Source organism: Eublepharis macularius, chromosome 2 (assembly GCF_028583425.1).
Source record: "Eublepharis macularius isolate TG4126 chromosome 2, MPM_Emac_v1.0, whole genome shotgun sequence".
Lineage (NCBI taxonomy): Eukaryota > Metazoa > Chordata > Lepidosauria > Squamata > Eublepharidae > Eublepharis > Eublepharis macularius.
This window is the reverse complement of record NC_072791.1, coordinates 219,385,889-219,413,786: the sequence shown is the minus strand read 5'-3', so window position 1 is coordinate 219,413,786 and position 27,898 is coordinate 219,385,889. Positions and strand designations below refer to the sequence as shown.

General features: G+C 48.5%; 1 protein-coding gene across 1 annotated transcript in view; it reads right to left on the bottom strand.

Annotated features, from left to right (window-relative positions):
* The window catches only part of DNAH7 (dynein axonemal heavy chain 7), a 190,041-nt gene that overhangs the window by 60,442 nt on the left and 101,701 nt on the right, over window positions 1–27,898 (bottom strand). Inside the window, exons 35-40 of the mRNA XM_054970133.1 lie at window positions 23,680–23,806; window positions 21,198–21,417; window positions 18,919–19,791; window positions 17,030–17,259; window positions 15,443–15,773; window positions 13,955–14,301 (exon numbers count right to left, since the gene is read on the bottom strand). Coding sequence (XP_054826108.1) covers window positions 13,955–14,301; window positions 15,443–15,773; window positions 17,030–17,259; window positions 18,919–19,791; window positions 21,198–21,417; window positions 23,680–23,806 — 2,128 coding nt within the window. The remainder of the gene's footprint in view (window positions 1–13,954; window positions 14,302–15,442; window positions 15,774–17,029; window positions 17,260–18,918; window positions 19,792–21,197; window positions 21,418–23,679; window positions 23,807–27,898) is intronic.

The following is a 27,898-nucleotide window of genomic DNA, read 5'->3' as shown; positions in this document are numbered from 1 at the left end:
AGCCCAAATAAAGTAATGAGGCACACAACAAAACTTGAAAGGCCAAAATCACAACGATCGGGTGCAAAGCCAAATTGTAAATTCCAGTGGCAGTGGGGCTCCAGCCAAAGAGGGTTTCCCACCACGAGTGCTCACCGGTGGTCTTAATCCGCTGGACAAGATCCAAAATCTCCTTCCCGTTGTGGGACACAACCAAAGCAGTGGTGTCCCCGTCCCTCTGGATGCTCTGGAGGGTGCGGTGGAGCTGGGGGTGGGTCAGGAGCTCGTGGATTAATTCCAGACCGATGCCAAGGGGGATGGGCTTCACATGTCGATAGATGGAGGGTGCCACCAGGATCTCTTCTTGGGTCCAGACCGGTACCGTGTAGGTGAAGTCGCAGGCTGCCACCGAAGACAGGTTGCAAAAGCAGCGATTGACTCCCGGGATCACGGGCTTAAGCTGGAACGCATTCAGGACCACAAAGTCGCAGGCCGTTCGCACGCAGGCACATCCTTTCCCAATGTAGACCACAGCGGAGCTGTTCTCCCGGACGACCTCGAAAGGGCATTCGTTGAGGGCGTCGACTTGCGGGGCTACACAGGGGTGATGAGGTGCAAAGGCTTGGTCTTGGCAAATGAAGCCGGTCTGGTCTCGATGCTGGCACCCTTGGAGGCTGACGAGCTGCCATCCGGTCGGGGTGAAGCGGGCCCAATGGTCGGGGTGGCGGGCGTAGAGGACTTCGGTGTCGCTGACTTGGAGTCCCAGAGGCACGACTGGATACACATGGAATGACTCGTGCGCACTGGCCGTTAATAAAAATAGTTTAAGCTCCTGGGTGGTCGGTGAGAATGAGGAATTTACGAGAGACCACCAGGATTCAAGCTCCAGTTCTATGGGTGACAATTTGGGCATAATCAATCTTTTAATTTCCAGGGGCAAGTGCCCGTCCATGGCTTGCCGAATTAGCCCCATGGCCACAGCCTGATTTAATTGTTGGGCTTGCATACATGCCATGGCTATTGACAAGTTGCGTTCCAAAGACTGTGTTCCTTTGAGTAGCAGAGAAAAATCTCTTTCAATTTGACTCTCCCAGTTAACTAAAATGGAGCTGATCTCGTGTTGCCCATTTGAAATGGAATTTAGGGACTGCACCACCGGTTTACCTAAGTCGGAGATGCTAGTCGTGACATGGGCAAACTTATTAGCGAGAGTCTCAATGTTGACCGAATCCATGATTGCTAGGCCTCCGGCTGCAGGAGCAGTCCAGTCGGCAATGCTTCGTCTGGCACGCGAGAGAGAGGGGGAGGGATCGATCCACAGTTGTAGCCATGCATTCCAACCCTTGCTACCGGCCTCCAGATAGGGAGCGCACTGCGGCAGCCTCTGGGTTACATTTAGTTCAGCTAAGTCTATGCGGATCTCTTTTAAAGACATTTGCGGGCGGACTAGAACTCTCTCTCGAATGTCAGTTTTCAAAACATGGGAGCCCACTATATGCGTGCCGCCTTGGCTTAATTGTTCATTGCTAACAATCAAAGGGTCAATTTGGATGGTGTGGGTCTCCTGGGTCTGGATCAGCAGGGAATAATTGCCTGGTTCATGAGTCAAATTTACAAAGAGCAGCCCCAGCCGGTGAAATTTCTCTACTAGGGGCTTGGTTTGGCATTCGGGCGTCTGTTGAACCAGTATCCAATCGGGTGGGCCGTGTTTGGCTAGGTCTTCCTCTTTTACAATCCAGGTCAAGTTCTCCCAGCGTTCTATAGCGAAGGAGAGAGCTGTGCCTGAAGGGGGCGTGATAGTGACTGATGCAGATTCAGTGGTAGTGGTGCCTAGTAGGATGGTCATTCTAAAGGGGTCTCCTGCCTTCCATACTGCGGCCGACACTAAAATAACTTCACAGTATGGTCCGAAAGCCTCAGTGACAAATGGCGAGGTTTCGAAGTTGGCAGGGGTGGTATATTTGTCTACCACCGGGACTGCGGTGGGGGCTGGCCTTATACGGGGAAGAAACATACAAGGAATCGGAGCAAGTGGTGACACTGTGTCAGTAGGCGAGTAGCACACTAGCTCTTGGGACAGAGTTTTGACTCCTACACATAAAATAACAAGCTCGGGGGGTCGGATCCACTGTTCTTCGCAACTGCGGAAGTTAGTGCGATCCGTGGGGGTGGTCATATTGCTTTGCTGCACAACTTTGCAGACCATCATTTCATTTCCTGCTAGTGTATTTATACATCTCCAGTGGGGGTAGGGCATTAATTTGGACGGGCGTCCCTCTACTAGGGTGCCTGCCAGCACGAGCAAACACAGAGTAGCCAGGTGCCTCATCTCCTGGCCTTCCTTTTCCTTTGTGGTGAAAATATCCTGGGGAGACCTGCGGATATAAGTACAGGCTCCCTGAGTTTATTGCAGCAAAAATAAATGAGTGAGGTGAAGTAGGGAAAAAGAAAAGGGAGGGCGTTTTTCTGCCAGCACTGTATGTTAGGTGGGGCTCGAACGAGAAGTCCCGGAGCACTAAGCGAGCCTTCCAGCTTGTTGCTCTGGGGAACTCCTGTGCGGGGGCTTCTTCCTATAGCATGTATATTTCAGAGGGGAAACGTCTTTACGTCGGGCAAGGGTCGGCTGTGCGTTAGGCGGGATTATGCAAACTTGCCCCAGGGGTCCCTGGGTGCCTAGGCTAGGTGGCCTTCAGGTGCCCCTTGCTCGGTGGCGGGCTACTTTTATTTTGCGGGCTGAGAGCTATCGGTCCGGCTCGGCCTGGCCTTGCCGTTTTGAAAAGGAAAAAAACTAAAGAGCGGTCGCCCTTAACTATAAGGGTTGCTGCAGACGGGGGCCCTCGCTTTAATTTCCTAAAAATGGGCTTTCGTCATATGTTTGCAGGACAACCAATTTTTGGGGGGGGGCTCCCTCGGGAGGCCCCATCTTCTAGTTAAGGAAAAAAAAATGATACACCGGGCAAAAAGGAAAAATACACTGAGCAAAAGAAAAATGCACTGAGCAAAAAGAAAAATACACGGAGCAAGAGGCATACGGGTGTGGGGTACTTTCGGGTTGCCCTCACTTGGAAGGCCTGGCATGGCTTCATTAAAACTTCAATATGTCTCCCCCCCTTCTTTTCCCTTATACGGTACGGGCAAGGGAAAAGATTACGTGGGGCGGGCGGCTGCTGGCGGAAAGGGCCGAAGTGGAGCCGAAGGCGCTCGGCGGCGTTTATCGAAAAGCGGCGGAGGCGGCCGAGATCTGCCGGCGCCACTGAGTCTGGGTGAATCGGGGGTCATCTTGGCGCGGGGGATCCTGGCTATGTAAATGAGGTACGCTGCCCCTTGTGTGTGGCGAACGCACCCCAATAACACATTCCAGAGGGCACATATTTACAAGATACTGGCGGGTCTTTTACCTTTGCACTAAAGCGTACTAACTGGTGGCGCCGTATAGCAACTCACCATGACGAATATGAACATTAGTAAAAGAGGGATGTTGGGCTATCTGGGGGACCTTTTCCAGGGGAGGCACGGCCCTCAAAGCCAAAGCCGACCATCATGCGAAAGCGTGGGTCTGGCAGGTGAGACCCCGAATCTACGTAGATGCGGGATCTTCACCAGCACGGCGGGTGAAATGTTTTCAAATACAGAGATCACCTTTATTGGTGTGTCTCCAATATTGGAAATGCATTCACTCTTGGGCTAAAGCCTCTCCAACCACTTTCACACAGCAACTCTCTTTTGCCTGTGCAATTTTTTTTCCGAACATGCGGCTTACGATCCAATTAAGAATCACTCTCGGTGGTGGTCCTATTTGGCTTTGATTGCCGTGTCTTCTCCCAAGGGTCCCAACTGTGGGGCCCGCCTAATGAGGTCAAAGAATAGAATTGGAAAAACTTTTAACATTTACACCGATATCTACATATTCTACTATTTCTTTTATTCTAAAGCTACAAAGGTCTGGTCTAAGGGGACACACGGTATCTCTGGCCCAGGGTGGAGGGATATCTGGCGAATCACTGGGCAGAGGGGGGCTGGACTGGTGGAGGTTCCCCCAGGGTCGTACACAGGAGGGGCGGTTTGCAGCGGCTTCCCTTTCCATTCTTTTAACTGAGAGGCATGAAAGTATTTTAGCCACGTTCCTCCTGTCCTTCTCTGGATGGCTACCTGATAGACAGCTGGGGAGACTCTTTTTGTGATAGGGACTGGGCCTTGCCACTTGGCTGCTAGTGAGTGCGCCTTTTGCGAAAACTTCCTGTACAGAACGAGCTGTCCTTCTTCCCACTGCCTGGGGTTCCTGACCCATCCCAATTTGCGGTCCATATCCTTCTGAGCTGTGCCCAACTTCTGGGCCACTTGCATGTGGACGGCGTGTATGGATGAGAGCAGGTCCTGGACCCAAGCATCATTAATCACTACAGGCTGCATGTCGGAAGGGAGCTGCGTATCTAGCCAGAAGGCTTCCGGGAGTTGCATTCTTCGCCCTGTCATTACCATATGGGGTGTGAGCCCGTGAACTGCGGTAGTGCCTCTAATGGCCATTAGGATTATGGGGAGTTTTTCATCCCAGTCTCTCCCGGAGGAGCGAACCATCTTGCGGAGAGCCTCCTTGAGGGTCCGGTTGGTTCTTTCTATGGCGCCTGAAGCTTGAGGGTGGCCGGCTATGTGGAACCGTTGCTGGATGCCTAGCGCCTTGCAAAGCTCCTGGGTGACTTCTCCGATGAAGTGTGAGCCTAAATCAGAGTCCATGACCCTCACAATGCCCCATCGCGAAAAGACATTGTTGAACAATAGTTTGGCTGTGGTGGCTGCATTGTTGCGCTTGCACGGAAACGCTTCGACCCATTTGCTAAAGGGGTCTATGACAGTGAGGCAGTAGCGATTGCCACGAGCAGTGGGGGGAAGGGGGCCGATAAAGTCAATCTGTATGCGAGCCCAGGGTCCATCAATTCTCTGATGCTGGAGGGGAGCTCTAGGTCCGGTGGGGTCTGCATTAACCATAGCGCAGGACAGACAGTTGTCTACCCATTGCGCTACTTCGGTGCGCATGCCAGGCCACCAACCAACCTCTTTTACCCTTTCCAGAGTCAGATCCTTGCCTCGGTGTCCCTGCTCGTGGACAAACTGAATTAAGTCAGCCCTAACTTCCAATGGTACTACCCAATGGCGTTCGCCGGCTGCATCTACTGCCCAAACTATGCCTTCCTCTTCTCGGATCATTAGTCTTCCTGTCTGATCTCTCCCTGCGGTTAGGAGGTCAGTTATTTCTGGGTCAGATAGCTGCAGTTGTGCTAGGTCTAGTGTTCCTGCGGTTCCCTGAGCTTGGCTGCGGGCTTGTGCCCGAGTGGTGACAGGGTGTAAGGGGCAGTCGGTAGCTGGTTCCAGTAGGGGAGCATTCTCAGTGGCGGCTGCCTTGGCTGCGAGGTCTGCCTGGTCGTTCCAATAAGCGGTCTCTGAGTTTGTCTTCTGGTGTCCCTTGACATGGGTAACCTGCGTTGGGCCTGAGCGGGACTGAAGGAGTGCTGCTACTTGCTGCCATAGCTGTAGGTGGGCTACGGGTTTCCCATCGCTAGCTCTCCACCCCTGATTCTGCCATACCGGGAGCCAGACCGTGGCGGCTTTGGCCGTCCAATCCGAGTCTGTGTAAATGGCAAGTGGGCTTTCTGGGGGCTCAAACTCAAGCACCGCCAGAAGCGCTTGTACCTCAGCCGCTTGGCTGGAATGGGGACGGGCTGGACCTTTGAGGGTATGGGCGTCGCTCACTCGCACGGCGCCGTAGCCTGTCCGAGGGGAGCCTCCAACGTGAAAGGAGGAGCCGTCACAGAACCAGCATGTGAAGCCGTTCTGTCGGGCTTCCTCTAGCGGGACTCCCCAAGTGACTGGCCAGGCAACCTGCGGTGGCGGGTCCAGGGGGCACTCGTGCTCGGTCCCGGTTACCAATAGGCCATAGGGGGCTGGAGGCTCGGTGGTCTCCTTTTTAAATTCCACTCCGCGGTTGACTAGGGCCAGGGTCCACTGCGCTATGCGGGCGTTTGAGACTTGTCCGTCTTGTATTTTTCCCGACAGGATATATTTGAGAGGCGTGTGAGTGGTTTGAACTATTGTACGTGAACCTCCTATGATAAATTCCCAATGGGTCAGACTCCAAACTAGAGCAAGGCAAGTCTTTTCGCATGGGCTGAACTTGGTCTCTACTGCGGTTAGGTTGCGAGAGGCATAGGCTACTACTCTAGCGGTTCCTGCTTGCTGCTGGGTGAGCGTGGCTCCTATGCTCTTGTCTGATACTGCTAACTGGATAAAGAAGGGCTGGGTAACATCTGGATGGGCTAGGGCCGGGGCTGCGGCTAGACTGCGCTTTAGCTCGGCTAAGGCTGTCTGTTGCTCCGGTCCCCACTCCCAGGGAGTGTTCTTCTTGAGGAGGGCGTAAAGGGGGCGAGCTTTGTCTGCAAAGGACTCGATGAAGTCTCGGGAGAAGTTAAAAGTTCCTAGAAGGGCTCTGAGGGAGGGGACATCGGTGGGTGCAGGCAGCTTGGAAATGACCTCCATTCGCTGGGCATCCGGGGTGCGACCCTCGGGTCCCAGGGTCAGACCCAGGTACTTGACGCTGGTCTGAACCAATTGGGCCTTTTCCCTGCTAGCCTTGAACCCAGTCTCGCGGAGGAGTTCCAGGACTTCCCTGGTGATTTGGCGGGCTAATTCTTCCGTGGGGGTGTGGACTAAAATGTCATCCACGTAGCTCAGTACGTGGGGCCTCGAGGAGGGTTGGAGGCGTTCCCACATCTGAACTACATGAGCATGACAAATGCTGGGGCTGGAGTGGAATCCCTGGGGGGTCCGCTTGAATGCGTATTGCTGGCCGCGGAAAGTGAACGCGAACTTGTACCAGCAAGACTCATGCAACCGGATGGAGTGGAAAGCATTGGCCAGGTCTATGACCGAGTAGAACCGGGACCCAGCGGCAATGGCCGTTAGGATCTCATTATACTTGGCCACAACCGGGGCAACTGGAGGGGTGGTGGCATTCAGGGCACGGAAGTCGACCGTCATTCTCCAGGTCACTCCATCTGCTTTCAGAACTGGCCACAATGGGGCGTTGCAGATGGACTGCATCGGGAGTATGACGTCCCACTCAAGGAGTCCTTCTATAGTCTTGGCTATCCCTGCCTCAGCTTCTGCTGGGTACTTGTACTGTCTTTGGGGAGGGGGGTCCTTTCCTTCAATCAGGACGCAGGCGCCCTTCACTATCCCACACTCGGCCTTGTCTGTCACCCACACTTCGGGAAAGTCCTGAGCCCAGGGGTCTCCTGTGATGGGGGCGAGAGGAAGGGGGGCCTTGAGGGCTGCGCATCGATGGACCGCATTAACAAAGTCTGGGCCTCCCGGGATGCGCCACAGGAGCCCGTTCGCTAAGTCAATGGTCAGTCCCTCGGCACGGAAGAATGGCATGCCCAAAAGTCCATCGTCTTCTCCCCGGTTTGCGCACGCCGAAATCCGGGTGGCCAGGTTCCCAACGGAGAGGGGGATATCCTGCCAGACCGGGGATTCCTGCGTGCCGCCCCCAAAACCGGCGAGCTGCATGGTAGTGGGGGTCTGGGTGCCCTTTGTGACTAAGGTGGGCCGGAGTATATTAAGTGAAGCTCCGGTATCTATGAGGAGGGTGGCAGGCTTCTTCTTTTCCCCGGGAGTCCCGATCCCTGCCTTCACTGTCGGTCTCCCCCATGTGTCCGGCTTTAGTTTGGCAACTATGCCCACGGAGGGAGACTGGGACTCGGGGCAACCCTATTCTGATCCTGCACCCTGATCGGTGGAAGCGGCGCTTCCTCTAAAGGGGTTGTTGGGGCTCGGGCGTTCCCGAACCGCAGCTATCGGGGGATTCGAGAAGGGAGGGTCCGGTGGCAAAGGGGGCGCCGACGGAGGTACTGGGGGCTGCTGCTGGTCTTCCCATTCCATGATCGCCTTCATTAGAACGGACGTGGGCTTTCCGTCGAAGAGCTCCATGTTCGCTCCAATGTTTTTGAGGCGCATCCATAGTTCCCAACGGAGGGAGTCCCTGGACTGGGGCGTGCTGCCGCGGTCCCGGTAGCCCTCGTGGTCGCCCTGCGATGCTCCCCAAGCATTAGACTGATCTGGAGGCGGGTAGACCTGATGGTGGTACGGGTGCGATGCTCGCGAGTGAGAAGGGGCTATGGGTGCATCCTGTAGTCGGGGCTCGTGGGGTCCCGGCTGGGAGGAGGAACTGTAACTCGGGGTAGGCGCAAAGGAAACTCCCGGACGGTAGTCCCTCGGTCCTCTTCCCCGGTTAAAGCTACTGCTCCTTCCCCTCAGGATTCCTCCCCTTGCCTCCGGATACGGGCTGCGTCCCTGTGGTCGGTACTGAGAGTGGGGGCCATGATTGGCATAGGTAACTGCACTAATCGGCTCGCTTTCCTTTCTACGAGAGGCCGGGGGCTTCACATGGCGGATGGCGCCGGTCTCTCGCAACAGGCCAGCAATGCTCCTGATGCGGGATTCCAGCTCTCCCCATGTAATGCTCCCGGGCTCGACTCCTGCTAGGGCTAGGCGAGTGGTGCTGTTGAGTCCATCTATGACTGCCCTCCTGAATTCTAAGTCGTCGAAGTCCGGCATGTCGCTCAAATCTAAATCTACCTCGTCTGCTAGTTCGGCTAGGAGCTGTTTCCTGGCTAAATATGCCTCTGGATCCTCTCCGGGTTTTTGAGATTCTGCAATATACAGGGCTTTTAAACTCTTGGTGGGCCACAGGAAGGCGCACAACTCTTTCATGGCACCATACTGACTGCGAGTGGCTAGTCTCCTGTTAGAAATGTATGCATTAAGAGAGGTGACTATTTCGGGGCTGGCACAATGGCGAGCCAGCTGAGCTACATCGGAGCCACTGGCGGAGGGTTGGGACATGGTCACGTGAGCAAACCATTGTATAGCTGAGTCTCGGTTCAGGGGTCCCATTCGATCCGCTATGGCTTGGAGCTCATCGGGCCTCCAATTGCGGGTCTCTTTAACTATTCGGTCTGTCTTCCTGCCATCCTCGTCTGTGGAGACAATTTCTTTGGTAGCTATCGGATGGAGGGGCTGTGGAGCTTCCTCGGGCTGGGGCGAAGGAGGTGACCAGTGGTCGGTACTACCTTCGGGGAGGGCCAAGAGGGCTGCGGGATGCACGGCGGAAATTACGGCCTGCTGCATTCCCAGGTGCTGTTTTAGGGCCTCTAGCTCCCTCTTACAAGCGGAGTGGTCTGCTGCGGCTATCTTAGCGACTTTCTGCTCTGCCATGAACTGGGCAGCATGGGTTAATTTTGCAATCTTCTCCTGTCCTTCAATTACTGCGTGCTCAGCCATATCGGCACGAGCGGCGGCTACTTCAGCCTTGTGCTGGGCGTCCTGGAGGGCAGCGGCTAGTCCCTGCTTCTCCAGCATGAAGTTAACGCGTTCTGAACGCCACTCGGCTGCTTTTTCCTCATGTTCCTTCTTTTCTCTCCTTAGCTTTTCTATCTCCTGTTCCTGTTCTTCCTGAGCTATCTGTAGCTTATTAATTAGGGACACGCTGTCCTGTAGGGCGGTGAAAAGTGCCCAGGCTCCATACCTATCCTTCTTACTGGACCTAGGTTTCTCTTTTTCGCAAAAATCTTGGAAGGCGCTTCTGACTATCTGGAGCGGGTCGGGTCCCTTGAAGGAACCGGCTTCCCAGGGGCAATCTCCCTTCTTAACTAGCCACTTCTCCAGGCGGGGCACGGTGGGGGCTGCCCGGTACATTTTACTTCGTTTTTAGTTTAAGGCTGATCTCGGGGGAGGTTAAAGAGTGGATCAGCGACAACCAGGGGTGGGGCGATTAAAGCTGCTCAAGGGTTTTAACAACTTCTTCCTCTCTATGTCCCTTTTGGGAGGTTTATCCTTCCCTCAGGTCCTCAAGGGTTTCTACCAGGGGGTTTTAAGGTTCTACTTTTCGGGTTTACAGGGTATTTTAAGGGTCCTACACTCGGTTCTTCTCCACCGGGGGAGAAGGAAAAATTCCTATTCCCGTTTCAAGCTTGCCTACAAGCCACGGGACCAGGAAAAGTTTACTGGCTCAGAGGGTGCTCTCAAGCTCTCTAAGCCCAAGAACAAAAAACGCTCAGTGCTTCCAAGCCTCTGCTCAGAAGCTAAAGCTCAGGGGTCTCCCAAGCCTCTACTCGGAAAACCAAAGCTCAGGGGTCTCCCAAGCCTATGCGCTCAGAAAACCAAAAAGGGTTCCCAAGCCTCTGCTCAGGAACTGCAATTAAGGGGTCTCCCAAGCCTCTACTCGGAAAACCAAAGCTCAGGGGTCTCCCAAGCCTATGCGCTCAGAAAACCAAAAAGGGTTCCCAAGCCTCTGCTCAGGAACTGCAATTAAGGGGTCTCCCAAGCCTATGCTCAGGCAACCAGAAATGCTCCCAAGCCTCTGCTCAGAAGCTGCAAGTGCTCTCAAGCTCTCTGCCCAAGAACTAAACTCCAAAAAGTCCCCAGGCCTCGTGCTCAGAGACAAACGGTTAAACTGTCTCCAAGCCTCGACCAAAAGACTGAAAGCGCTCAAGGACTGCCTCTGCAAGTCCCCAAGCAAAATTGCTCAGGAGTAACACTTACTGTACTCCCAAGCGAGGTGCGCTCAAGAGTTCTAACAACTCCCAAGCAAAAGTGTGCCCAAGAGTCCCACTGACTCCCAAGCGAGGTGTGCCCACGAGTCTGACCTAAAACTCGCAAGCGGAAAGGCGCCCAAGAGTCTTCCTTAAAACTCTTAAGCACGGTGCGGCCGGCTGCCGCGGGGCTTCAGGAACCTGGCTTTAGATTCCCAAAGCTAAACTGACTGAACAACCAAACGGACTATCGATCCCTTCCCGTTTCCTTCGGAGCGGGGATTGAAGCCTAAGTGCTGGCAGGAGCGGGGTTTGGACGGGCTTAGGAGAGACGGGGGAGGGCGGAAAAGAATTTTATATGTGCTGCTTCAGGAAGTATATATGCGTATATATCTAGAGCCTACTTCTGGGATCCCACCCACATAGACGCGTTTAGGCGGCCCGGAAAGTGGCCAGGAACTTCACCAGTTCAGAGGTCCTCACCCACAGTACACCGGTTATAACGGCTGGAGGGCCTCGCGGTGCACCACAAAAGGCAAGTAGTCCAAAGCTGGCTGAAGGAGGAAATGGGGAAAAGCCAACCCACAAGATAGAAATGCTCGCTAGAGCCACACACACTCACACTTTTAATTCCCTGAGCTAAAATTGCGCTCTTTACACTGAGGTCTGGAAAATTTTCCTCTAAGTCAGTTCGCTGAAGACACGCGTGTCGACTCACGTGTATTCACACGAACTGGGTTATGCCCGCATTCTCCACCAGTAAACTGTTACCAGAACTGCTCTTTATTATAATGGGGAATTAGCTGTAGCAGTCTGTAACTATTAATATTAAGCGAGGATCATAACCTATGTTTACGGAGGTCCCGATCCCAGACACTCTAGTGAAAAAAGAGGCAGACAAGGAGTAAGGTCCAAACACGTGTATTGAGTGTAGCGTAAGCCTAGCTTGCACAATCATACAAAGAACATACAAGGTCTAAGAAATACAGAGTAAGAAATACAGAGACGTTCGCATTAGCTGGTTCCCAACGATGATAGGGGGAATACTCACTTATCCTGGAGCGAAGCAGAGACGCAGCAGCGAGGGTGGCCCAATGCCAGCACTGGGACCACAGACGGACAGCAAGGAGGTCTGGATAGGGAATGGCCGAGGCACCGAGTGGTCTGAGAGATCAGCTTAAATACCCCAAAACGTACCCTGGGGCTGGTGCTGTACTTGGTGGTTCTCACAGATTAAAACAAAGGGTCTAATGGGCTACTGAATGGCTTGGATGGGCCACTTTGGTAATCAGATTGCGATAAGTGACACCTCAGGAAGAGGGGACAAAAGAGGGAGGGGGAAATCCGAGTGGGCTGAAAGGATGTTCCAGCGGACAGGGCTTGTCCTGATGTCATCAGCTTTGGAATGCGGAGGTTTCTTTGAGATGCATTCCTTAAGTGCTTGGGATGGTCGGCACTTAGTTCCTTCTCCGGGGCGGCTCCTAAGATATGCAGAGCGGGGCGAGGTACTCTCGCTGCGGACGTGGTGTGCCCGCTTCGCCGAAATGGCTTCTCAAAGCAGTCTCTTCCTCTGGGTCTTCTGGGTGCCTGAGAACATGGATGCCGGCTGGGCATAGCTGGGGCTGGATAGCAGGCTGCCCGGTAGCGAGGGCAAGCTCGGGGACCGGCTCGCGGGAGGCTCCAGACGGGAACTGACCAGGGAGCGCCTAGCCAGGCTCGCTGGAGGTTTCCTCGGCAGGCGCCCGGCTGCTAGCAGCGGCTTGGGCCCATATGAGGCAGGCTTCCATGGAGGCAGGGGGAACAATACTTTAAAACACAGTCCAAGGCAAGGAACAGGCACGGTCCGTGGCAGATGGCAATGCAGGCACGGGGAACACAGTCCAAACACACACTGGGAATTCCAGATACAGGTCAGGGCAGGGCTGCCCAGAAAGAGAGTCCTTTGTGCAGTTACCCAAACATGGAGTCAGTAAACTACACAGTCTATTGCAGCAGCAAGGTAATTGACACGCAGACAGGAAACTGACACGTGTATCAGAACACACACGTGCAAAGCAATCTTTGTGCAGCAGTGAAACAGCAACGCAGGAAACTTTAACACAGTTCATAGCAGGCTTCAAAGCAGGGGAGGGGGCCTACTTGGCAACAGGTGGCCAGCTAGCTACTGCTTTTTTTGTCAGAAATGCAGGTCACAGCTACTGGCCATGAAAGAGGGATGGCTCAGATCCACTGCTGTGTCCATATGCATATTAGTGAAGTGCATTCATTATCACATTTCCCAAATCCAGATTGAATGCAACTCTACTCCCTAAGGAACATTTGGTATTGGACTTCTAATAGTCTTTTGTATTAGATTTTTTATTCCTGCAGACCATTCTAAGAGCCAATTTTTGGCTGAAAGAGGACCCAAATATATTAAAGAAAGACAGACAGACAGACAGACATATGGGTATAAGAACTACATTTCCCAGGATGCCATGAAACACATTGCAAACAGCACCAACAGGCTGCAGACAACGTTGGTTAGCTGCTTGACTGGCCTGGCTCCATCATTTCTGCAGTGAGGAGGAATGTAGGGGGTATGAAGGAGGTAAATTTCTACAATAGGAATTTAAATAAGAAAAAACAAACGAAATGCAATAAAAAATTTTAAAAAGTAACATTTTGGAAACATACATTTACACGCTTGTAACGTAAATATGTGGCTAGAGAGATAAAAGGGAAGTTCTGTGGTGGATCTAATCATCCTCCAAACAGCCTTCCTTCAATGGAAGAGCAGCTTAATCTGAAGGAAGGCTTCTTAGATCAGAGGCAGTCTTCAAAGCTGACTAAAAATGAAAGGGTGAGGTATAAATATTTTAGGAAATAAATTAATAAACTTTGTTCAGTGGAGCAGTAGGGTAGGGGTAGGATCCAGCCCTCTCAATAGGATAGAGAGTGAGTTTTTGCAGCTGGCTGGGTGCAAACGTGAGCGATCAGCAAGACTATGCTGATGCTTTGAGGGAACTGATGCTGCTATGAAAACCAGCACTGCCTGTTTATATGCTTTCCCTCCCTGCTCACAATTCCCTTGAACTTCCTGCTACTCAGGGTCACTCTAAACGTTACTTCTTTTATTAGTTTGCCATGGAGCCGACTAGTGCTCTGTGCGGTCTCACATCAGCTCTAGGGAATGGCTTCTTTTAAAAAAGGAGAGCAGAAATGGGCTTGGAAAGCTGTCACCAAGGGAAGAAGAGCTCCTGCCGTTCTCCTAAGCCTCCCCCCCCCCAAACCATACAAAAAGTGCAGAGGGAGGTTCCCATTTCTGATGCCACATGTGCACGCAACACCTCCATGTGGAGCAGCAAGAAACAACATCCAGCCAGCCCACCACTCAGACTGCAAGAGCTTACTTGTCATACGAATCCATGGCTATGACCCATTTGCACAGGCCCTCGGCAGCAGTGGAAGCATTTCGAACCTTCTCAGGAATGAACTCAGGATTAGGAATATACTGTTTTCTAATAATGCTCATGTAAGCTGGAGGGATATTGTCTTTGTCATACTCATGAAGTGACTGCAAAAATCGCATATCCCCCAGAAGCTTCTTAGCTGGGCCCCAGAAATCTTCTATCTTCCTCCCAGTGCCTGTCGGATCTGGAAGTTTATCTGCCTTGATGCCTTTCAAGATGCAAATGGCTTCCATCACAAGCTTTACTCCAGCAGGGGGACTTTTCATAGACTTCACCACTGTGATATCCTTGAAACAAATAACAGTTTATAAAGACTGAATTGGGATCTTCTGTCTCCATAATTCAAGTGTTCCTTTATATTTCAATATATCAATTTAAACCTCTCCATTTTGTTACGGATTCAAGAGAACTTGTCATCTGACCTTTTATTTCATACTTGCTCCCTGTTTTTACCCAACCAACATCTATGATCCATATATTTTCTAGAAATTTTAAACCCAGGCAAAAAAAAAAGTCTAAAGATATTTTTGGGGAAATATATCAACTAAATAAATCAACTTTGTTTTCCCCTAATGAGAACATTTTAACCTGTTATTCTGTCTAAGGTAACTTAGGTTTTAGAAATTCTTTCCACCTTCTTTATCCATGTGAAGTTCTCATTGTTAGATGGACAAATCTATAATTTTCATATACTTCTTTAAACCTCCTTTTTCAGATCCGGTACTGTACTTTGTTATTCTCCAGCTGGAGACAATTCTAATGTTTTCAAGAACTCCTCCAAAAATAATTCAGCAATATAAATACTCTTCTCAATTCCATTGACTAAATGTTATAAATAATAACCCCGTGTCCTATTTTCTCATTGGGAACTAATTCAAGTACATTTTAATGCTGTATCAGCACTTGGTAATTAAAATACTTAAATATATACAAGAAATTCAATTAATATCAATATTTTTACCAGTAATTCTTAAAATTGTAGGAAGCTACTATAAAATTCTAATATTGACCAGTAAATTGGACAGCCAACTGAGTGAGTGCCCTTAGCAAATGATCAAGTCTTATCTTCATTTCCACTGTTTACTATTAAAGACAGCAATTACAAGTTCGTTTGGTGTCAATGCTGAGAAAAGGTCTTGAGGTCCATCATTTCTTTGGCTTACTAGTACTTCTGGAGAATGAGCAAGCGTCTTCAATTGTAACATGACTCTGTTTTCATTTTTCATTAATAAAAAGATCTTCTGATATTCAAGAACCAATAAATTGCCCTTGATCATTTGTAAAGATCCAACAGAATGGTAAGACTCATCGCTAACTCAGAATAAACAACACAAGGCAAATTTGTAAGCTGTGTCATACCTTCCATTCAGAAACCATTTTGTACCAGTGAGCGCACCACAAATCAGCAAACCCCCATCCCGAACGCACCTGTGCAGTCAAAGTATCCAGAGCAGCCAAGGCACTTTCCAGAATGGGCAGGGCTTCAGCCAGGTCAGCGTCGCATTCATCTTTGATTGCCTTGGCGGCCATTGCTTGCTCGTTGGCCACAGCTTCGTCAGCTTTCACTATTTTTTCTGTTTTAGCAACTTCTAAGGATTCCTTCTCAATAACAAGCATCATCTCATCAACCTGTTTACTAGCTATTCTGAGTTGGGGCTGCAAAGCTTCCAGCTCAACCTGCATTGTGGCCACCTGGGCGGCAGCCGAGTCCAGCTTCTCCAGGCCAACTTCATACCTTTTCTTCATTTTCATCACCTGACTGAAGTCAAATTTGGGAGACTTTCATTGGGGCAACAGAAGAATGCAAACTGGCAAGTTAATTTAAAAGCACCACTTTGATATCTACAATTTGTTAACACACCCTACTGCTATCTCTTCTTAAGCCTAACTTTCAGTTTCACAACTCTGCACACACTTTCATGGGAGACTGATTTCACTGATTCTTGTGTTAAATTTCATGTATGCACCACCTGCATTTGGGGTTGTATTTAGCCTGTAAACTGATGACCTATTAGTTCAGGGAACTAATGCTGACACTGAAAGCTCCTTAGCCTGGGATAAGTATATTAGAAACCACTTCTCCCTATACCTGTTCCCATACTTAGAGGGGACTTTAATAGGAGATTAGACAAACTCATAGTCCATCAATGGCAATTAGACTCTCTGAATATCAGTTGCTGGGGACAGGGTTCTCAACCTCCAGGTTGGGCCTAGAGTTCTGCCAGAATTACAACTGATCTCTGGACCACAGAGATCAGATCCCCTAAAGTAAATGGCAGTTCTAGAAGGTGGACTCTATGGCATCATATCCCTGTTGAGTTCCCTCCTGTCCCCACCCTCCACCCTCCATAGGCTCCTCCCCCAAATCTCCAGGAATTTCCCAGCCCTGAATTGGCAACCCTAGCTATTGATTGGGGGGGGGCAAACCTTGTTCTGATTGGCATTCCCTGAGTGATTCTTCCTTTTTGCCCAATGTTTTAATTGTTGTTTTTATGTCTTTGTATGTGTTTAAACTCTGGTTTTAATTGTTCTAATGATATGGGGGGTGGTTGGTTTTGATGGTCTTAATGTGATTTTATTATGCATGTTTTAATCTGTTAGCCACCTTGGTGGCACCCACCTTCTGAGGGAAGAAAGGCAATATACACATTTTGTAAAATAAATAAAAATATATTGCCTTGAAAGGAAAAAAAGGACTCAAAACTTTCTTCTGATTCATACAAACTTCCCTGCCTGTCACCTGGAGATGATTCTTACTCACCATTAGCACCAAAGGAAAAAACTACTTGCTAGTTTGAGCAAAAGCCAATTTTAATAGCAACCCACATTTTATGCTTTAAAAAAATCTACAAGTCTACAAAAAGGACAATGAACTTCTTGCTGAGCAGTTGCTTGATCCACATGAAAAACTCTATTTCTGTCTATATACATCTCTCATCAAACCAAAAGCATATATTATATTTTTCAAACACAGCAAGAAATTCCTTTTCCTAGCAAATTCTGTACTATACTTACGTTCTCTTATTTTCCAGAAGGGATTTGAAAGTGGAAATTAATTCCAGGTAGGAAGTAGGTGTTACATAGTTATGTCTTTGGAGTTCAGCAAAGAAAGTTTCAGACAAAGAAATGGTCGTTGTATGAAATTTTTTACACATATCAATACAGCCATTCCGGGTTTCCTCTGACATTTCAATATCTTCCAGGGAGCGCGTGGCAACAGCCTGCAATGCATCTGTAGGCCATGACTAAATTTAAGAGGAAAGGCCTAAATTACATTTATTTTATTTGTTTAAGAGAAAAGACCAAAATTAAGTTTCCAAATTACAACAAAAGGTAAGAATTCATGGAACAGAAAAACCTAAAGGAACTTTTATTCCATCAAGTATCCACAACTCCAACTATGGTAAAGGGATTATGCGTAATCTATAGCAGTGGGTCTCGAACAGTGGTATGCATAATACCGGTGGGATGCAGAGATAGTATACATGGGATGCAGGGTTTTCATAACAGTTACTAATAATTCACTCTACCTCAAGCCCCATGTCCACCTACAAATATGATGTATTGTCTCCTGCCAACCCTGCCTGCCACCGATTATCCATCCGTGATCTTTTGGCAGAAATAATACCAGAATCCCTGTGAATATATAAATATCTTTCTTGGGGAAAAGTGGGCTTGTTGTTTCTATCAGGGTGAGGCCCAGTTCATTGACAGAATGTTTGGTGGGATATAAGATATGGAAGATTGAGAAACACTGATCTACAGAAGCCACAATTCAATACAGAGTTATGCATACTGCAGTCCATAACAATCAACAATTATATCTGTGTGGTTAGTAGAGGTGGGCACGAACCGGAAAACAGACCAAAATTTAACACGGACCGGGCCACTTTGGTGTTCGTAAACCAGCAGGTTGGGGGATGCCCGTTTTCCACAGACCTCATGGACTTTTCGCCGGTCCCTTGGTCCATGGTCCATTAAAGCCTTCCGGTGCTGCTGGCAAGCGGCGCTGGGAGCGCTTTAACATTTAAACCCCCCTTGCTCCAGCTGACTGGCGGCCGACCAGTCAGATGGAGCAAGGGGGGTTAGAGTGCTCCCGGCACTGCTGGTAAGTGGCACCAGGAGCGCTTTAACATTTAAATCCCCCGCCTTGCTCCAGCTGACACCAGTCAGCTGGAGCAAGGGGAGGTTTAAGCGCTCCTGGCACTGGCCCGGACTGATGAACCAGTCGGTTCGTGAACCAATGCTGGACTGTGAAAAGTTTCACAGACCACAAACCTACAGCCCATGGGTTTTTCCCGGTCCATGCCCACTTCTAGTGGTAAGTATGCAGTGATGACACTAAAGACTATAATGTCAGCCTCTAATTATCTCAAGTAAGAAAATCAGAAAGTCCATGAAAACAAAATTCAAGTTACGCCATCAGGTCATAAAGTCAACTAGAACAGTAAGTGATGCACCCCAGGTAAATTCTGCTCCTATTCAGTCACTTAGCCATTTATTATAATTTTTTTTTAAACATCAGTATTCTGTTTGGCACTGTATTTCATAGATCTCAAAATAATTGTATATTACTAGCTATTGCTGTAATTCTTTTGATAAAACACTGAAATGGAAAGTTGGTTCTTGTGATGGCCACTCATTAGAACGAATGTACATATTCAGAAAAATCACATGAAATAGTCCTCCTGAGACTATACCATTTCAGACTGCAGTTAGGGGAGCATGGATTGGATCTTCCTTCTATGGATGCTTCCCAGTACAGTAAATCTCCTTACACACTGAAAACTAGCACATCAAGCAGAACAGTTCCAAATCAGAATCACACATTAATAAAATGATGTTTCTTATTTTTGATTTGTGATGTTTGTATCTCAAAACGTGCATATGGCAAGGCACCCTACCTGAAACCAGTCAATAGTGCAGCAGTTAACAAGAGCTGGAAATTTTCGAAGACGGTTACGGAATGCATCTCCAATGGGACTCATGGCCAGTACAATATGCAGTTGGTCTCGGCAGCGGTCGATAAACATGTTGAAAAGGGCAATTGGGCTACCATCTGTTTGCTTTGTTTTGTCCCGCTGGCGGTCTATTTGACGCATCTTTTCACAAATTTCTTGCTTCTCATCTACTGGAAAGAGGTTTGGTACTTCTCCAGCATTTAGCAAGTTGTTTATGTCCTCCAAAAATGACTCCCTTTTTATCTGGGTATCAGTGAATAGGAAAACTCCTTGCATCTCACCTTCAGTAGATCTCCGCAATATGACTTTTAGGTCTTCATGCCATTCATTGCTTCCATAGCTCTTTGATATTTCAACCTGAAAAGGTGTATAATCGGCCATATGAGCGGCCAAACGAGTGAGGGATTGCCGGCCACTGCCTCCTACACCAACTAGAAGGGCATGGCTACGAGGTTGCTTCAAAATACGTGAAATTCTACAAACATGTTCTATGGCAAATCGGAATAAAACCAGCTGCATGGGTTTTTTGCTCATATTATTGTATTCTTCCAGATGGCTCTCTACAACAGTTCTCAAATCATCCACGTTGAAGACCTCTCTGTAGTTTGTATCTTCCCTTTTAGGATCATGAAAATCGCAGAACATCAGACTTCGCAAATCATCTTCTTCCACCACGCCATCATAATTGAAGTCCAGTCGTTCAAAAAGTTCATGGAAGTCTTCTTCCATATGTTTTTTCACTACTTCTTGGATGCATCCAACAAGCCAGGAACAATCCGCTTTATCTACTAAACGGTCATAGTATACTCTAAGGACCTGTACAAGACACAACAGTATGATCACTACAGTAATTGTTGAGCCAATCTAGTAAAAAATACCAAAAAAGGAAGGCGCCTACGCTCAAGTATAATAATGTGAAATTAAGGTTTCCAAGCAATATAAACAGATTTGTCTGACAGCCCTTATGGAAAATTTGTATTTTCTATCAACAATCTCTATACTGACTGACAGGAACCCAGCACGCAGCTATTATGATCTCTATAATAAAAGGATAAATGTCAGCACTTTGAAAAATTACTCAGACTTGTACTTAAGCAAATTTCCAGAGGAAGAGATTTTCATCATCGAGGAAAAAGGGCAGCTATGCATAATCCACCTCTGCAATGTCAGTGCCACCTGGACCAGCCACAATGTTGGCATTCTTAAGGGGGCATCCTCAGCTGATCTGTTATGTCAAGGGATACAAATATCTGCAGCAGGATGCCCACATTTGTCCTAAATCAATTAAATTTAGGCCTCATAAAGAAACTCTTGTATGTATTTGTGCTTAACTTTATGTGTGATGGTGGAGAGTGCCCTCAAGTCACAGTTGACTTATGGTGACCCCTGCTGGGGTTTTCATGGCAAGAGAATATCAGAGGTGGTTTGCCATTGCCTGCCTCTGCAACCTTGGTTTTCGTTGGAGGTCTCCTATCCAATTACTAACTAAGGCTGACCTTGCTTAGCTTCTGAGATCTGATGAGATCAGGCTTACCTGGGCTATCCAGGTTAGGCTGCTTATGTATGAGCTTCATATCTGATAACTGAAACAATAGGTACGTTAAATTTAGGTTTAGTCCCCATAAAGAAACTGTCTTTATCTATTTTGTGCTTAACTTTATGTATGAGCTTCATACTCAGTAACTGAAGAAACAGGTATGTTACCAAAGGGGAATCATCGAAGTACCCATGACTTCTTCTGTTAAGTACTTGGGATTTTCACACTGGGAGCCAAGCTACAAGTGACAAATGACACTTGAACAGCAAGTGAACAGACTCACGTGTATTCCTCCCTGTTCACTTGCACTCCGCTTGATCACTACGTGATCCCTATGAAACATCTATCCTGGCTGTTGCTCAGTGAAACAATTAAAAAGACGGAATGAAAAATAAAAAGCAGATTTCCAATTTCAGGACCAGAACCCTTTTCCACAAAACATGAAGCGACTATAGCTGCAATGATTTCTAATCCCGCTTCCTGCCCCGCCCCGCCATTATCAACATGTATAACATTTCCTACATATTTAACAAAACTTCCAGTGCAATTTACTTAGATCTTTTACATAGCTACTTAGATCTTTTACATAGCTACAAATTTCAGAACAAACCACTAAATTGTCCTAGAAGACCAATTTTATCAGGTCAAGGCACAACCCTCAGTTATTTACTGACAGAAAGTTTACCTCGTGAACCCAAAGGCGTTTGATTGTTCCTGTAGAAATTGTTGTTTCGGGTCTTGATAGGCAAACGCCTTGAATCACCCGAGAAAAGTCGCGCAAGTTGAACAAGTAGTGTGATTTAGTCGGAGTAGGAAGCAAGTTCTTCATTGCCTCTTTATACACAGTCATGGTGCTATTGATAATCTGTGAAGTCAGTTCAACATATTCTGGAGGGAAGTTATAACTGTTCATTGAGACAAAACACGAGAAACAGAATGATTGGAACTCCGCAAAAGTAAGATTCACATTTTCCTACATTTGCTGGGTTCCTCAGGCTGCTGGTCACATCAGGCTATAACGCAAAAATTAATTGGCAGCTCAAGTTGAAGATTTCAAAACATACAAGACAGATCAATTCCAGTAGGACTTATTTGTTACATGATTCTAATATTTAGAGCAGGAATTCTGCATGATAATCAGCAGTTTTCCAGTAGAAATATGTTGCTGCTGCAAGTAATGTTCCCCCAATGTATGTCTGACTGTAAGTCCGGCCTGCATCCATGACCTGACACATTGGCCTAATCGTATATTTACATCCTAAGAGTAACCTCTTACTAGCATCTGAATGACAATCCCCAGGGCCGGATCTAGGGTTCGCAGCACCTGGGACAACCCAAGTCCAGCCATTCTCGCGTGCGCACGCACGCTGTGCTCCCAACGCTGTGTAATGACGTCACTTCATGACGTTATCACGCAGGGCAGGCAGGCCGCCAGTGGAGCGGTGGCAGCACTGGCAGCTGGGAAGCTGCCCGCACCACTCGCCTGCCCCACTGAGGGGGCAGCCAGCCTGCCACATGCTCCCTGTCCTGCAGGGCAGGTGAATGGCGCAGGTGGCCACTGAGCCCTCTGTGCCACTCGCTTGCCCAGCAGGACAGGGAGCGCGCAGCAAGCTGGCCGCCCCCTCAGCCAGGCAGGCGAATGGCACGGAGGGCTGAAAGGACGCCCGCGCCATTCGCCTGCCCCGCAGGACAAGGAGCACGCAGCAAGCTGGCTGCCCCCTCAGTGGGGCAGGCAAGTGGTGCGGGCAGCCTCCCAGCCCTCCATGCCATTCGTCTGCGCAGCTGATGGGGCAGCCAGCTTGCCACGCGCTCCCTGTCCTGCTGGGCAGGCAAATGGCGTGGGCGGCCGCTCAGCCACTGCACTGCCAGCACCGTGCTCCCAGGCAGCTGGCAGCTGCGCCCAGAGCCCCCTCTTTGATGGTGCCGGGGGCAGACTACCCACTTTGCCCTCCCTCAATCCAGCCCTGACAATCCTGCATGATTTAGTCGCCAAATAATGCAGGCAGTCCTCCTGGTGCGTTGGCAGAAACTGCAACAGCAGTCGATGATCTTAGGGCCAAGCTTGGCCCTTAGTTAAGACCAATAAAGAAACCACAAAGGAGTAAGCTAGCTTTTCAGTTCCCCAGAGCTTCTCTTCAGGCTGGATAGTAAGCAAAAAAAAAATTAAAAAGAGGGACTGGCATGGAAGAAAAGGCAGCTGATCATGATTAAAAGCCCATCAGTTCTTTGTAAGTGTCTCAGAAGGAAATGGAGGATGCAGTTTGCAGACTTAATTAGATTTGGCAGGGCTGTCTGTATACAAAACAGATTTCAAGCTGCACCAAGCGTTACTTGGTAAGAGAAGCCAGAATGGTTACTTTCCCCTTAAAAGCCAGCAGTAATCTGAATCTGTCTCTAGCAGTAATAAGAACATGCAGGTCCCTTGTGAGAAAAGCATGTTATGTTAGTGAAACTGGTAAATGTAAGGCACAGAGGCAATGTAAATGAAATTACCAAGGGGCTGGCAGGCATAGCTATGTTACATCTGCAGAACTTCTTTCTTCTGGAATGCCCCCCAAACTCAGCCATCTTATTGAAGCAATGAAACACTTTCACATTTATGCTAGAATTGACTAAAAGGAATAAGCTGAATTGGGTTATTTTAGCTTAAAATAAATTGGTGTGTATCCAACAGCTCAAGGTGGATTCGATGATTTCCTTCTACTACATTTTCTTCTGACTGATATTGGGATAGTGTTACTGGATCCAATCCACAGTATGTAGGTAGACCGTTTTAGTTAAATTTTTATGATTTATGATGTATGTTATTTTAAAGTATATTTCGCTTTCAAGCACAGGCAAGTTACCAAGCTAATAAATATGTGAACATATATACATCAAACACAAGAAAGCAATTCTAAAATAACTAACCTAAGCTTTATCTTGGCATCCTGACTGGCTCCAAAACAAATTATAGAGTATCAAAGACATCAAGAGCAACACTAGAGAAATACATTCTAAGTAGGCAAGCAACAGCTGTATTTTCAATTTTCCAGCTTGCAGACATAGAAGGGGTCTTCCAGTCATGGAAGGGGTCCTTCGATATGGACACCTTTGGATTCAATGCCCCAGATGGGATCCAAACCATTAATTATTTGAACAATTCACAAGATACCAAAGTAACTTACCATATTGTAAGATGCCAGTCTAATATTCTGGAGAAAATTGTATACATTGAAGCGTCGTCAAATTCATTAATGGTAATAGTATTGAAGTGTCGTAAGTATCGGGGAGTGATTGGGTTTCGGCCTCCACCTATTATTAGGAAGCACAAACACAGAAATAAAATATTGCAAATGCCATTATTGCAAATACACTGAACTCTTTCCTGTAGGAAGATCTGGACTGGTCTCTACTACCCATATATAAACTATGCTTTGTTGGCAATTTGCCATTTACCTTAAAGGAGGAAGACACCACAAACTTCTACTACATCAAGAGATACAGCAGAATGTGTACAAGCCCAGTCCTTACATCAATAAGGATGGCATCCAGGACTACAATGCCACCACGTGTAGATAAACTAGGACAAATATTTAGGATTATCTTGTAAGGGCAAAATTAGATGCGACAGCCAGAAATCCATAGGTTTAAACATGGATTTTCTACATGGATATGGGAAATGAGGGGTGAGGTAGAGTCTAATTATAGCCTCAAAAGGCTTTTGTGTGTTTGACACTTCTGTCTGCTTCTGTGGTTGAGAACAACAGAACTCTAAACTAGCCCACGGCTTCTTTTCCTAGGAACTTTGAATGATACTAGAAGTAATAGCACTAGAAGCAATCTCAGCTGAGAAAAAAACTTAGCCTCATTCAGAAGTGGCAGGTGGGGGAGCTTTTCTGTTCCTCCCCTGCTTACCACTTTTGCAGTCACCTGTCTCCCTGATACTAATTCTACCATGGAGAGCTGCTGTAGCATAGTGGTTAAGTGGTTGGGCTGCGATCAGCAACCTGCTGGTTTGAATCTCTCTACTGCTATGAGCTCAGTAGGTGGCCTTGGGTAAGCCACTCCTCTCAGCCCCAGCTCCCCAGCTATATTAGGGGATAATAATAACACTTGTCAAGGCTTCCAAGCCCCTCTGCCCCAGCCCAGCTAAGGGGAAGGGACACAGGCTGCCCAGAGGGCCTGTTTCAGGTATCACACAAATTACAAAATGGGCAAGAAGAGAAAGTCTCACTCTTGCCTAAGTAGGCTGCCACCAGCTCCTTTAGCTATCCCAAGGCTGAGGAGTAAAGGAGCAAAGCTCCAGAGCCTATTAGGGAATTAATAGAACAGAAGTCTACCTTGCAAAGGTGGTTTGCAAGTAGAGGTCTCAAAACAAAGTACTATTATGGTAGGTGGATCTTGAGCATACACAGGGTGAGTTTTACAAAAGATTTTATAGCTATGAGGATTCAGAGTCACAAAAACCCACACAAAGTAAAATATAATGATTTATTAATCAGAGTGCAAGGTTATCACAAGATAGAATGTGAGGAACTAAAACAAAAATCCTAAAGCAATGAGCATTACATACCACAGTAATTCCTTAACGAGGCAAATCAAGCTGGTTTCAAAGATGTAGCAATCAAAGTCTCTGGTCAAGAGTCACAGTAATCAAGCAGCACAGCAAAACATAAGGTGGGAGCTTTGGCGTCCCTCTCACAATCGAAGCAGAAGCAAAACAAAGGGGCAAGGGGCAGTCGTCTGTTACTGACACCCACCACAAGCTCAGACTCCATTTGAGTAGACGATTTATGCCAGTTGAGACCAAAGTGACACAGGCCTGAACTGCCACTCAGGACACAACTTGCTGACATCACCTGAAAGCAGGTGTCTACGTGCAGAAGGGGGTACGTGACATGGCTGCAGTCCTTGGCGCAGACTCCAATTCTGCAGGTGCAAATTATTCATCAATTAACTCAGGAGACTCAGCTATGGAGGCTCAACTAGGCACCAGCTAAAACATCTTATCTCAAGGACAGAGGATAGGAAAACAAAAGGAACTTGTTTCAAAGAGAGACGAAAAAGGCCTCTCAAGGGAGGGGGGGGAGCTTTCCTAGCAACAAACAGAAAAGCTTCTGAACCAAGTTTCACAAAGATGGCTTTTGGCATAACATTTTTCTTTACAACACTGACCTTGTCCATTGCTTTGAATGGGGCACTAGTAGAAGAGTTATATATAAGCGCAGTTATTATTATCTTTCTACATAATTCCAACTGCCATCAGCAAGGCCCCGAGTAGAACAGGCAGAAGCCAAGCATTTTACCATCCTGCCTGGCATGAGACAGATTCTCCTGCCCAAGCCCATTTCCCAATTATATTTTTTCCCATTAAGATTTTTATTGTTTTCCACAGGGTAGTAAATATAACAATAAACAAACTCCATGTAACCGTACCACCCACCCTTTCCCCCAAATTAGCCCAACAGCAAGAGAAGAAAGTAAGAGATGTTTATTTTAATTTTGTATCTGTATGATTTTTTAAAAATGCCATCAGATGCTTGAAGATCTATTTTTTTGGTTGTCATATTTTACTTGACATTATTGTGCTGGCATACTGACATAGTCTACAAATGAACCAACAAATAAACTCATGCAAAAGAACAATAGTTAAGCTATCATTGAAACATTTGGGCAAAAGCTGCTCAGCAAAGATACCCTAATACGTGATCATCACTTTCTCACTGACCATTTCCATAAAGTGTGTGTGTGTAATTAATAAAAAGGTAAAGGTCCCCTTATTGACCCATGGGAGGATGGCGCATCATGACGTTTTCTTGGCAGACTTTTTACGGGGTGATTTGCCATTGCCTTCCCCAGTCATCTACACTTTACCCCCAGGAAACTAGGTACTCATTTTTCCGACCATGGAAGGATGGAAGGCTGAGTCAACCTTGAACCGGCTACCTGAACCCGGCTTCCACCAGGATCGAACTCAGGTCATGAGCAGATCTTGGGGTGCAGTACTGCAACTTACCACTCTGCGCCATAGAGCTCTTTAATAAATTAATAAATACATACATAATAGCTACTGCAACTATTCTTGACTTGAAAGGGTCTATAAATCACTAGGGGTGTGCACCCTGAAAATATTCGGTAATACCCAAAACCCATGCTTCGGGTATTTTAATCGCTTCAGAATGCTCCGTAAAGATTCGGAGCATTCCAAAGTGATTCAGGGGGTTGGGCTTTCTCCCAGCACCCCCACCCACCCCCAGCCCCTCACCCCCCACTTAGCCCCCCCGTCCCCTCTAACCCACTTACCTGGCCAGGCAGGGAAGGCCAGAGCTGCCTCCTCCTCCACCGCCACCACCTCCTCCTGGCCCGCAGGTGCCATTGGCAGGTGCCAATGGTGGCCATTTGAGGGGGCAGGAGGGGCCTTTTTGGCCTCCTCCGGTGCCGCGCAAGCCCTCAGGGCAGCAGAGAAGGTCAGAACCTCCTCCTCCAGCCCTTCCTGCCCCTCAAATGTCCGCCGCAGTGGCCATGTGAGGGATAGGAAAGGCCTTTTCGGCCTCCTCTGCTGCTGTGCGGGCCTGCAGGGCAGCAGAGAAGGCCGAACCCACCACCTCTGGCCCTTCCTGCCCTTCAAATGGCCACTGCGGCGGCCTTTTGAGGGGCAGGAAGAGCCTGTCTTCTCCGTTGTCACACAGACCTGCAAGCCGGCAGAGAAGGCGGGAGCCTCTTCCTCCGGCCCTTCCTGCCCCTCGGCCACCATCATGGCCATTTGAGGGGCAGGAAGGGCTTTTTCAGCCTCCTCCACTGCCGCACGCGCCCCCAGGGCTGCAGGGAGGGCCAGAGCTGCTGCTGCCGTGCCACCTTCTCTGGGGTCGCAGTGGCCTGCAGGGCAGCGAGGAAGGTCGTATTCAGCAGCGCACAGCCCGGCAGGGCGGCTGAGAAGGCCAGAGCCACCACTGCCACGCTGCTCTGCTGCCTCCACGGCTGGGGTGGCTTGCAGCAATTGGCAGGGCCAAGGTAAGTGGGGTGGGGTGGGTGGGGGACTGGGGCTGGGGGTTGGAGTGGGATGTTTAAAGGGCCCTGCCACTTGCAAGCAGCAGGGCCAAGGTAAGTGGGGTGGGTGGGAGGGGCTGGGGCTGGATGTTTAAAGGGCCCTGCTGCTTGCAAGCGGCAGGAAACGGGCCCTTTAAACTTCAGCTGTAAGGTGGGGGAATCCCCCTGCCTGCCAGCTGAATTTTAAAGGGACCTGCCGCTTGCAAGAAGCAGGGAAAGGGCCCTTTATATACTTGGGCCTTGAAGCTTCCCGAAGCAACCTGAATGCTGGCCCCAATTGGAGAATCCCGAATCTTTACAGATCGGGTCTGATTCGGGTATTTTACCCGAATCAGAAACCCAAGCGCACACCCCTAT